Raw genomic sequence first — 13,366 nt, forward strand, 5'->3', positions numbered from 1 at the left:
GTGTGTGATTTCGAGCAGCGCACCCAACAACCCATTATCACTATGCAGGACACTTCGGATGTGTGTAGACACTTTGCGCATGCAGAATCACTTTGTGCACATGGGCACATTTAGATATTTGTTAGAGAACAGGAGGTGTTTGAGCCTTGGAGCGTATTTTTGTTGGTGTAATTTCATAACCAGGACATTTTGAAAGATATCACTGGACTGAATATTTAGTATGATTGCTGTGTCATATTGTATTTTCATTCAAGATGCTTTGTTACCACCTGGAGTAAGCACTGAATTCTTGCTATTGGCACCTTTGGAGAGGCAAGTTTACAAAATGGATTACCACATCATCCAAATTGAATTAAATAGTTTTAGAAGCTGATGATTAAAAATACGTATCTACTAAGTGTACTGCCCAGTGGCCTCTTTTCTGTCCCAGGTGATGTATGACGTTAGTACGCATACTTTTACCACGCATACCATTACCACGCAATTTTTACAATGCAGGACCCTTTACAACGAATGCCTTTACAACGCATTACACTACAACGCAGATACTATTAGAACGCATACCATTACAATGTAAGTATAGGTAAGTATATAATATTTTAAAATAATGTAACTAAAAATTATTTAAATATTTAAATTAATTATATTAATTTTTATTGAAGAATTTGTTAATATATGTTAAAAAATACACCTATACCCGAAAACCCAATCCCAGCCCTGAAACCTAAAAATACCCCTGTACCCCAAAACCCAAACCCAGCCCTGAAACCTAAAAATACCCCCTGTACCCCAAAACCCAAACCCAGCCCTCAAACCTAAAAATACCCCTGTACCCCAAAACCCAAACCCAACCCTGAAACCTAAAAATACCCCTGTACCCCAAAACCCAAACCCAACCCTGAAACCTAAAAATACCCCTGTATCCCAAAACCCAAACCCAACCCTGAAACCTAAAAATACCCCTGTACCCCAAAACCAAAACCCAGCCCTGAAACCTAAAAATACCCCTGTACCCCAAAACCCAAACCCAGCCCTGAAACCTAAAAATACCCCTGTACCCCAAAACCCAAACCCAGCCCTGAAACCTAAAAATACCCCTGTACCCCAAAACCCAAACCCAACCCTGAAACCTAAAAATACCCCTGTACCCCAAAACCCAAACCCAACCCTGAAACCTAAAAATACCCCTGTACCCCAAAACCCAAACCCAGCCCTGAAACCTAAAAATACCCCTGTACCCCAAAACCCAAACCCAACCCTGAAACCTAAAAATACCCCTGTGCCCCAAAACCCAAACCCAGCCCTGAAACCTAAAAATACCCCTGTACCCCAAAACCCAAACCCAGCCCTGAAACCTAAAAATACCCCTGTACCCCAAAAACCCAAACCCAACCCTGAAACCTAAAAATACCCCTGTACCCCAAAACGCAAACCCAACCCTGAAACCTAAAAATACCCCGGTACCCCAAAACGCAAACCCAACCCTGAAACCTAAAAGTACCCCTGTACCCCAAAACCCAAACCCAGCCCTGAAACCTAAAAATACCCCCTGTACCCCAAAACCCAAACCCAGCCCTGAAACCTAAAAATACCCCTGTACCCCAAAACCAAAACCCAGCCCTGAAACCTAAAAATACCCCTGTACCCCAAAACCCAAACCCAGCCCTGAAACCTAAAAATACCCCTGTACCCCAAAACCCAAACCCAGCCCTGAAACCTAAAAATACCCCTGTACCCCAAAACCCAAACCCAGCCTTGAAACCTAAAAATACCCTGTACCCCAAAACCCAAACCCAGCCCTGAAACCTAAAAATACCCCTGTACCCCAAAAACCCAAACCCAACCCTGAAACCTAAAAATACCCCTGTACCCCAAAACCCAAACCCAACCCTGAAACCTAAAAATACCCCTGTACCCCAAAACCCAAACCCAGCCCTGAAACCTAAAAATACCCCTGTACCCCAAAACCCAAACCCAACCCTGAAACCTAAAAATACCCCTGTACCCCAAAACCCAAACCCAGCCCTGAAACCTAAAAATACCCCTGTACCCCAAAACCCAAACCCAGCCCTGAAACCTAAAAATACCCCTGTACCCCAAAAACCCAAACCCAACCCTGAAACCTAAAAATACCCCTGTACCCCAAAACGCAAACCCAACCCAGAAACCTAAAAATACCCCTGTACCCCAAAACGCAAACCCAACCCTGAAACCTAAAAGTACCCCTGTACCCCAAAACCCAAACCCAGCCCTGAAACCTAAAAATACCCCTGTACCCCAAAACCCAAACCCAACCCTGAAACCTAAAAATACCCCTGTACCCCATAACCCAAACCCAATGCCCCTAATAAATGTTTTAAAAAAAAGATAAACTTACCTATACTTACGTTGTAATGGTATGCGTTGTAATAGTATCTGCGTTGTAGTGTAATGCGTTGTAAAGGTATTCGTTGTAAAGGGTCTTGCGTTGTAATAGTTTCGTTGTAACAGTATTTCGTGGTAAAAGATGCGTGGTAACAGTTACATACCGTCCCAGGTCTTACAGAAAAGAGCTCACAATCTACTTCTGCCTCTTTTCCTTTATATGAAAATATTGAGGGAGGCTTAAAAACAGGCCGAGATCGGTAGAGAGTGCTATAAAAAGCAACCTGACAGGAACCATAACAAGGTGGGCAAATCTGTGGGTTGGGCAGGGACTACTAGTAGACTTAACATCTAATCCTCACTTCACCTAAATAGCCTGAAACCAAACACTAAACTATAAATGTGGGCAGGCTCCATAAAACCGTGAAATTTCCCTGGAAGAGAAGACTCTTGGCTTTTCCATTAGAATAGCTGCCACCCTAGTTGTGGTTTAGTGATCCAGCTGGAGAGCGTGGATCTAGGAGGCGTGGTTTTTAATTTCCATCTACTCGATTGGTTAAATTAGGTGCTTTTGGGCAATCACCTTGTGACCTCATCCCTCGTCGCCCTTTTTTGTCCAAGATTGGGCATTTTTAGAATCAATCTATAGGCTGTTAGTAAGTTTGTGGTTTATAAAAGACCAGGACTAGAGATTACCTTTTGGTCTAGTCACCAAAATGTAATATGGTAGTAAAGTAGTAGCATTTGCATCTGACAATGTGTGAGGCCCTTGAAGAAGGTTTTAAGAAAAAAAATAAACCTCAAATGCATAGTCCTAGCAGAGGTTCGCAGCTCGGTTTTCATTCACACCTTCAGGATTGTTTAACTGTAAACGTGTCCTTTCCCTACTGGGGTGGGGCTGGTTTTGTTAACTGAGGCCGGTTTTGTTACTGGGAGCCGATTTTGCAGCATCCTTGCAAAATCGGTCCCCAGTAACAAAATCAGTAGGCCAATCACTTTCCAGTCTCCCAGGGACAACTGGCATGACATCACCATCACGAGGACAGTGAAGCCAGTAGGCTTTAGGGCGGATAGTGTGAGTCGGATGACTGGATTAAGCCCTATTGTCTGTCTTTCATTTCCACAATGTGGCAACGAAAGACAGACAATAGCGCTGGCTGAGGGGTTGGGCTCACTCGCAATGTTGCCTTATATGACCTTAATTTTATGGGTCAAAAGCCCGATCGATTTCTGAGGAATTAAAGAGGAAAAAACCCTTAAAATAATCCATGCCACCAATATGGTTTGTATTTATATTTCCCATGTTTTACTTGATCTAGCATTACCTAATAGTGTTAGCTATTTTCAAAATCCTGTGTTTTTGTATCTTTTCTTCATGTAGCATGTTGCTTTCGTGTAGTGCATACTTTAAACTGAGTTGCCTCCAGATGTTTATAAGGCATCGATTGAGAGCTCCAGAGTTGAGGCTGAAGGCAGTGCGAGTTTCTCACAGTGCCTGTCAGGGGATCAAATAGGTGTTCAGAAAACATGGTCATCCAATCCTTGGCCTCTCTGCAGAGAGCACAGACTGATTTATACTTTGTAATTCAATCAATTAACTCATGCTGTTCTAATGTCCACATATTGTAACTACCTTAACTGCCTGACGATTCTCTTTGTCTGTATACATGCATGTACGTTAATCAAATGGTCTTGCATTATATGTAAAGCGCTCAGATACCTTCGGGTCTAGCTAATGCTATATAAATAAATAAATGGTCACATATTCCAGTTGTAATTTTGATTCTGTACAAATATGTGTGAATGAGGTACACAGTTGTCAAAATGTTGACAAGGCAAAAGTAGAAGAAAGAAAATGCAGTGCTTAAAGGTGAGTGGGGCATTGTGTGTTTGGGCATAGTGAAGTGAGGGAGATGATAGGAAAAACATTCTGGAGAGTGTGAAAGAGGGTGTTGAAGAGGAAAGAGATGTGGTGTAAGATACGCAGATGGTTGAGATGTGAAGGAAAAGACGGCATATGTTTAACAGAGTGCACATAACAGGCCATTGAGACACCCTGAAGACACTTTTACTATGCTTCAAAAGTTAACACCTTTAAATATATAATGAAAAATGTGTTGCAAAATGCACCATTTTTGTCATTTCCTTCCTACATTTTTTTAGGCTGACACTACCCTAACGCCCCAGCGCAGTGGTCTGGCTAGCTTGCTGCACTATTTTTGTGCTCTCTGTAAGAATGTCTGGGGGTATGACTGGGTATCCCGGTGCACTGTTTTTTCCAAATGTTCTTGGGGGCAGAACCCCCCAGGCCCTTCTTGAAGTGGTCAGGCTTGCTCGCTGCACTTGTTCGCTACGCACCATCTGGGACCTTGTCTGACCAAATTTGCCAGGGCTACTTTGAGTTCTCAGTCCGGCCCTGGATAATGCATCTTATAATCATTGACGTGCAGGTCTGTTAATTTCTTAGAGTGCCTGGCCATCTGATTTTTTGGGGCATGGATGGTATTACTCCTTGGCTGTGTCAGAACCCTTTTCAAAGGGCCATATGACATGCAGGGGTTACTGGGACTAACTGTGGGGATTGATGCCTGTTACTCCTGATGTCCCGGGCCCGACTTACTATGAATCCTGAGTAACTGGGCCAAGTACCCCTTTTGCACTTCACTAAAGAGTCCACTACGGATCTGATTTAAAGTCAATAGTGTTCAAGCGCATAAGCACTTGATTTAACAGCAGGGTTTCCCAGTGCAGTCAGGCCCGAACATGTCTTACCCGCTCCAGCAGAAGTGAAGCATTCAGAATCTTTGACTGTGCCGCATCTGCAGGCACTTGCAGCAGCCCCAGTCAGGTGAGTCGCTTGCATGCAGACTCAATGGCTGCACTCAGGGATGCAGGCCCTCTCCCTAGTGGTCGCATTCCTGCAGAGATCTGAGGTTTCCTTTGGTTTTCTCCTGTGGGGTATGTGTTCACATGCTCCCAATGGGGGGAAGCTCCTATGATCCTGTTCTGGGTTCCATTTGGGTGATGGTTCTCCAATGCTGCCCTCACAAATCCAACAGGGTCGAACCACTTGCAGCCCTTATTGCTCCTGGTGACCTACAGGTCACCACTGCTCATTCTGCACCGGCCCAGAGCCAATCAACACAGCACAGTAATCCACAGCAGCCCTTCCTTGCAAACAGGGTTGCCGCACCGCTGTTGCACAAGGCTTCGGCCCTTATTGCACGCAGTCTTTCACCGCCGCAGTCCCCTCTTGGCATAAGGGGTCACCACACCACTACTGCACAAGGCTGTGACCCTTCCTACACAGCATTCTTTACTACAGCAGCCCCCCCTGACATATGGGGTCACGGTACCACAACGGCGCAAGTCTTCGGCCCTTACATGGCAGTCTTTACCGTTGCCATTTTCACTGCAGCCCTCTCCTGGTATAAGGGGGCTGCTGACCCAGTCCTGCACATGGGCAATGACCCGATTGGTGCAGCAGCTTTCTCCTCACGCCTCACACAGGAAGTCCACTCAACAGTGCTCCCCACTGGACCTTCTTCCCATCAGTGCTCTCCTCTTCCTCACAGTACATACTGGTCTTGGCAAGCAGGAGAGCGCTGGCGCTCCAGGGCAGGTGTTTTTGGATTCCCTGGGTGATGTCCTCTCACCCAACAGGGAGACTAACAGGCCTTGACCCCCATTCAGGGCCACAGGCAGAAGTCGGGCAGAGCTTTCCCTCCTCACACTGCCCCTCTGGCTGCTGGGCAGATGACAATGTCTGAGGTTTCAATCTACCCTTCTTATAGTCCATTTCCAGGCACACATGTGATTTAGGGTCTGAAGTTTTATGTTGGGTTTCTGCCTCTTTCAAGTGCAAGCTTCTCTGCTCCTTCTTCCTCCTCCTCTTAAAATACAAACTGTCACGGCAGGGATGATTCTGAAGCTGATCGTCCCACATCACAGGCTCTGGGAATGACTAGAGTTCACACCTGGATGTCAGCCACAGTGAGATGGGCATCAAAAGGTTAGCCCAGGGCCCCATCCCTACTCTTTATGGTTGTCTTATCCGCCCCATCTCCCTCCTGTGATGTGCCCAAGCCCCCTCCGTGTGGCCTCTCACTGAATCAAAGAGTCACCCTTTGAAGCACACAGGAAGCCTGGCCCTTCCTCTCTCCTCTGTGTCCCACCCAGCTTACAGGAAGGCAGCAATACACAAATCTGTCTGAGGAGGATCTCTCTACCTCCACGCCATGTTTCACCATACAGTCCCGGGTCTCCCAGAATGAAACCTAGGGTGCTTAATGTATTGTATGATCCACAAACACACATACACCCAGTGCGTTTATACAGCATACACTCACTGCACAGGACTGCATCCTCCATGAACTGTACCACTCACAGGCATACATTCACCCAGCACATGCACTCATCCTGCATGCACTGCACTGCTCATGTATCGTACCCCTCCCAGGCGCACATACATCCAATACTAGCACTTAACTTGCACATACTGCACACTTCTTGTATTGTACCACTCCCAAGTACACATACACCCAATACAAGCACTTATCTTGTACATACTGCACACTTCTTGTATTGTACTACTCCCAGGTACACATACATCCAATACAAGCACTTAACTTGTACATACTGCACATTTCTTGTATTGTACTGCTCCCAGGTACACATACATCCAATACAAGCACTTAACTTGTACATACTGCACACTTCTTGTATTGTACCGCTCCCAGGTACACATACATCCATTACTAGCACTTAAGTTGTACATACTGCACACTTCTTGTATTGTACCACTCCCAAGTACACATACACCCAATACAAGCACTTAACTTGTACATACTGCACACTTCTTGTATTGTACCACTCCCAGGTACACATACACCCAATACAAGCACTTAACTTGTACATACTGCACACTTCTTTTATTGTACCACTCCCAAGTACACATACACCCAATACAAGCACTTAACTTGTACATACGGCACACTTCTTTTATTGTACCACTCCCAGGTACACATACACCCAATACAAGCACTTAACTTGGACATACTGCACACTTCTTTTATTGTACCACTCCCAAGTACACATACACCCAATACAAGCACTTAACTTGTACATACTGCACACTTCTTGTATTGTACCACTCCCAGGTACACATACACCCAATACAAGCACTTAACTTGTACCTACTGCACACTTCTTTTATTGTACCACTCCCAAGTACACATACACCCAATACAAGCACTTAACTTGTACCTACTGCACACTTCTTGTATTGTACCACTCCCAGGTACACATACACCCAATACAAGCACTTAACTTGTACATACTGCACACTTCTTTTATTGTACCACTCCCAAGTACACATACACCCAATACAAGCACTTAACTTGTACATACGGCACACTTCTTGTATTATACTACTCCCAGGCACACATACATCCAATACAAGCACTTAACTTGTACATATTGCACATTTCTTGTATTGTACCACTCATAGATACGCCCACACTCAGCACATGCACTTATCATGCATGCACTGCACAGTGCTACATCCTTCAGATGCGGTACCACTCTTAGGCACATGCACCTCCAGCACATGTATACAACATACATTCACTTCCCAATACTGCATTGTCCTGTATGTCATCCTCCCCAAGCAGACATACACCCAGCGCAGATACACCTTCGGCGCTGCACATCACTTCACACCAACGTGATGTAAACCAAGGGTCATAATAACAATGCTGCGGAACTTTGAAAATTGAGTGCGCCTGTAGGCCTCACTCCAGTGACACAGGATAAAAAATGACCTGTTCGCTCGTACTGATACAGTTCGCTCACTACACAGTATGTTGCCACCATCGCGCTCAAGCTGCTTAACTCCTGGTGAACAAAATAATTAATGATGGTTCTGTTGGACCAAAATACCCAACTGATTTGGTATTTACAATACAGTTTCTTTCAAGCTTTGTCCCTAATCAGGATACAAAGACAGTGATACTAATATCAGCACACTAAAACACACTGACCACAAAGTAAAAGATGAAAGTAAATTTTTACTCATAGACTCTCATATTTTGAAACATATATTACTTCATTAGCTGTCCCTAAAACACTTAAAACAAATGTGACACATCAATTTTGTGCAAACAATAACAAACGGCTAAAACAACAAGTAAAATTGTTAATTCATGTACTTATTGGAAAAGACAACTATATATACAATCATCTGAAAGGTACATCAATTTAATCTTGGTTCTCCCCTGTGAGAACCGGAATACTGTGAGGAGAGACCGCGCGCACGATAAATTAAAGAAAACAACGCTTTGCTTTACCTCGTGTATGAATAATTATTACAGAGGTATAAAGAAGATCTATACTGCCTGAGTCGACGTACCAGCAGAATAACTCAGAAACAAGACCAGGACTCCGCGTGGAGCAAGGTCCATAAGAGGCTCTCCTATATATACACAGTCCTGATGAAGACCCGCCCCTGATGCATTAAACCACCGCATCGTTCCCCAGGGTCGAAACGTCAACGCAATCCCATCCTATTTGAACCAACTATTCAAGATCTGTTTAGGAACCAAGATTAAATTGATGTACCTTTCAGTGTCCATTTCCATGCATAGGAGTTTTATGTCCTGACAAAGTGCTCTGCCTTGAATCCTTGGGGTAATAGTTCTGGAGTGGCTTCTGCAGTGGTGAGACTGTGATCCTCTGCATGTTGCTCTTTGAAATCTTTAAGTGCTGGGCACTGAATATTTGGAGTTGAGGTCCTCCTCCACCTGCTGACAGCTGCCTCCATCCTCACCCAGTGACATCTATTTCCTTCCTCGCCTGACAGCAGAATCGCCTCTTTATCTACCCAGGGCCAGAGCTGTCCTCGTTGCCACCTACTTACATTTTCCCCCCTCCCTGGCCTGCTGGCAGCTTCCTTCCCCTCACCAGCTGACCCATTCCACCCGCTGGCAGCTGACCCTCTCCCCCGTGACAGCAACCCTCTCCACATCTCGTGACAGGAGTACCTTATCTCACTTGCTAACAGCTGACCCAGTCGCCAGATTGCAGCAGCCTCTGTCTCACCTCCCAACTGATAGATGCCCTGTACCTCTCCCTCATACAACTGCTGCCGTCCCATCCTGCTGACAGCTGCCCCCTCCCACTTGCTAATAGCTGTACACTTCATTGACTGCTAAACCTTTTCCCAGCATACAGCTGCCTCCCCCTCGTGCAGTGCTTGAAATGGAAAAATAGAAGTGCCGGGACTCTGGACCAGAGTGCCTGCTTGTTTCTGAGAAGTGCTGGTACTGTCCAAATAAAAGTATTACGTCACTCTCAAGAAGTGCTGGTACTCTCCCTCCCAAAATAAAAAAACGCCGGTACTCAGTACCAGACAGTACCGGCCCATTTAAAGCACTACCCTCGCCTGATGAGGGCTGAGCTATCAGTCACTGCTGACAGCGGTGCCTCTATCGCCTGCTCACATCTGTACTCTCTTCTGCTGACAACTGTGCCTCTTTCACCTGCTGACAGCGGTACCTCTCTCGTCTGCTGACAGCGGAACCTCTCTTTTCTGCTGACAGATGTGCCTCTCTCGCCTGCTGGCCGCGGTACCTCTCTTGTCTGCTGACAGATGTGCCTCTCTCGCCTGCTGGCCGCTGTGCCTCTCTCACCTGCTGACAGCTGTGCCTCTCTCACCTGCTGGCAGCTGTGCCTCTCTCACCTGCTGGCAGCTGTGTCTCTCTCGCCTGCTGACAGCTGGGCCTCTCTCACCTGCTGACAGCTGTACTCTCTCCTGCTGGCAGCTGTGTCTCTCTCGTCTGCTGACAACTGTGCCTCTCTCACCTGCTGACAGCTGTGTCTCTCTCGGCTGCTGGCAGCTGTGTCTCTCTCGCCTCTCTCACCTGCTGACAGCTGTACTCTCGCCTGCTGGCAGCTGTGCCTCTCTCACCTGCTGACAGCTGTGTCTCTCTCGGCTGCTGGCAGCTGTGTCTCTCTCGCCTCTCTCACCTGCTGACAGCTGTACTCTCGCCTGCTGGCAGCTGTGCCTCTCTCACCTGCTGACAGCTGTGTCTCTCTCGGCTGCTGGCAGCTGTGTCTCTCTCGCCTCTCTCACCTGCTGACAGCTGTACTCTCGCCTGCTGGCAGCTGTGTCTCTCTCGCCTGCTGCCAGCTGTGTCTCTCTCGCCTGCTGACAACTGTGCCTCTTTCGCCTGCTGACAGCTGTGCCTCTCTCACCTGCTGGCAGCGGTGTCTCTCTCGCCTGCTGGCAGCTGTGTCTCTCTCGCCTGCTGACAGCTGGGCCTCTCTCGCCTGCTGACAGCTGGGCCTCTCTCACCTGCTGACAGCTGTACTCTCTCCTGCTGGCAGCTGTGTCTCTCTCGTCTGCTGACAACTGTGCCTCTCTCACCTGCTGACAGCTGTGTCTCTCTCGGCTGCTGGCAGCTGTGTCTCTCTCGCCTCTCTCACCTGCTGACAGCTGTACTCTCGCCTGCTGGCAGCTGTGCCTCTCTCACCTGCTGACAGCTGTGTCTCTCTCGGCTGCTGGCAGCTGTGTCTCTCTCGCCTCTCTCACCTGCTGACAGCTGTACTCTCGCCTGCTGGCAGCTGTGCCTCTCTCACCTGCTGACAGCTGTGTCTCTCTCGGCTGCTGGCAGCTGTGTCTCTCTCGCCTCTCTCACCTGCTGACAGCTGTACTCTCGCCTGCTGGCAGCTGTGTCTCTCTCGCCTGCTGCCAGCTGTGTCTCTCTCGCCTGCTGACAACTGTGCCTCTTTCGCCTGCTGACAGCTGTGCCTCTCTCACCTGCTGGCAGCGGTGTCTCTCTCGCCTGCTGGTAGCTGTGTCTCTCTCGCCTGCTGACAGCTGGGCCTCTCTCACCTGCTGACAGCTGTGTCTCTCTAGTCTGCTGACCACTGTGCCTCTTTCACCTGCTGACAGCTGTCTCTCTCTCGCCTGCTGGCAGCTGTGCCTCTCTCGCCTGCTGACAGCGGTTTCTTCCTCCCTTGCAGATCTCCCCACTGTTTTATATGCAAATGTGTGTCCCCCCTACGAAGAAATATGGTTAGATGGTGGTAATGGCCCCGCCCCCTCCAGTGGGTCCACGCCCCAGCAGACACCCCACTGAGTGACAGCTTCAGATCCAGCAGCCTCACAGCGCACCCCAGCAGCGAAAGAGGCGTCCAGGTGATCAGCAGACACCATTAAAACACCTGCCCTAGAAAAAACTCCTAGCACGATTGTGTAGCCCCAATCATAACCCTAACCTCAAACGCAAGCACAGATCGCCTACCCCGCACTCCTCCTGGAGGGAGTCAGCCCTTTGCTCACATATCCTTCACCTTGGCAGAGCCCCCCCCCCCCCCCCCCCCCCCCCCCCAGACCAGCTCTTATCCAGCCCCACAACCCCATGGCAAGGGTCAGACTCTCACCCCTTGGTAGAGAACAGCCCCTCAGCTTGGAAAAACTCAACCCCTCATTCCCGCGGGCAGAGAATAGCCCTCAGTCCTCCTCGGAGAGTTCAGCCCCTCGCCTTGGCAGAGCTCATCCCTTCTTCCTGGAACAACACATACTCAGTTATGTTGGCAGAGCTCAGTCCCTCGCTCACCTTGGCAGAGGTCGGCCCTTCTGGGAAGGGGCAGATACTCTGTCATTCACACTTCGCCCAAGTTCACGGGTTTGGGGGTGGCCGCTGCACCGCTCGCACTCACCTGCGCCCTCGCTGGTGAGAGCCTGCGATGCCATGCCCCTACGAGGGTGCCAGTCGTGAGGTGGCAGCGGTCTCCCCTCCGTGAGGCCGCCCTGGTCCGGTGATGCCCTCTGCAGCGCCTCGCTGCCTTGTGTAACAGTGGTAGGCGCCTGCAGAGCTCGAAGTGTGGTCACACCGGTGCCGGCGGCTGCTCTGGGCCGGGATCCCTCGTCATGGGGGTGGGTGCGGCGCCGGGACGGTGTCTGGCCGGGGCTGGGAGCGCCCGCACCAGCGGAGCCCAGAAAAGCCGGTTCCACCCGTTTTGGGGCGAAAAGCAGGAGTCGGTCCCGGGCGGGGTGCGCTGGGCGCGGGTTTCCGTCCGGATCGTGTAGCACCGAGGGAGGGCTGGAGGTGACGGCCCGAGCCTCCCCGGTGGAGTGGGAGGGCGGGGGCCGCCGGCTCCATCCATGAATAATTCACCACATTCCTGCATTCCCCTGGGCTCACCTTCCCCCGCTCCTGCAGGTGCACCGGCCTCACTCGCCCTCGCTGGAACCCGCTCACTGTCACTGCGACCACTTCACCCTCTGTGGAGCTAACCTCACTCTCACAGATGCTGGGTTCACCCCCAGTGCGACCCCCTTCACCCTCTCTGGGGCTAACCTCACAGACACCGGGTTATCCCTCACTGCGACCCCTTCACCCTCTGTGGAGCTAACCCCACTCCCACAGAGGCTGGGTTCACCCTCACTGCGACCCCTTCACCCTCTGTGGAGCTAATCCCACGATCACAGAGGCTGGGTTCACCCTCACTGCGACCCCTTCACCCTCTCTGAAGCTAACCTCACTCTCACAGAGGCTAGGTTCACCCTCACTGCGACCCCATTACCCCTCTCTGGGGCTAGAGGAAGCGTTATCCATCACTGCGACCCCTTCACCCTCTCTGGGGCTAACCCCACTCCCACAGAGGCAGCGTTATCCATCACTGCGACCCCCTTCACCCTCTCTGGGGCTAACCTCACTCTCACAGGGCTGCGTTCACCCTCACTGCGACCCCATTACCCCTCTCTGGGGCTAGAGGAAGCGTTATCCATCACTGCGACCCCTTCACCCTCTCTGGGGCTAACCCCACTCCCACAGAGGCAGCGTTATCCATCACTGCGACCCCCTTCACCCTCTCTGGGGCTAACCTCACTCTCACAGGGCTGCGTTCACCCTCACTGCGACCCCATTACCCCTCTCTGGGGCTAGAGGAAGCGTTATCCATCACTGCGACCCCCTTCACCCTCTCTGGGGCTAAC

At 49.5% G+C, this 13,366-nt stretch overlaps 1 protein-coding gene across 3 annotated transcripts in view; it reads right to left on the reverse strand.

Annotated features, from left to right (window-relative positions):
• PALM3 (paralemmin 3) overlaps positions 1-12,467 on the reverse strand; it is a 198,018-nt gene extending 185,551 nt beyond the window's left edge. Inside the window, exon 1 of one of the 3 annotated variants that reach the window (XM_086963661.1) lies at positions 12,088-12,467. In XM_086963661.1, coding sequence (XP_086819787.1) covers positions 12,088-12,121 — 34 coding nt within the window. In that variant the 5' untranslated portion in view covers positions 12,122-12,467. Of the gene's footprint in view, positions 1-11,808; positions 11,828-12,087 lie in introns of those variants that run through there. The other 2 variants (XM_086963663.1, XM_086963665.1) reach the window with 2 other exon arrangements.
• Positions 12,468-13,366: the final 899 nt, after the last annotated feature.

Source organism: Lissotriton vulgaris, chromosome 1_1 (genome assembly GCF_964263255.1).
Source record: "Lissotriton vulgaris chromosome 1_1, aLisVul1.2, whole genome shotgun sequence".
Taxonomy (NCBI): Eukaryota; Metazoa; Chordata; class Amphibia; order Caudata; family Salamandridae; genus Lissotriton; species Lissotriton vulgaris.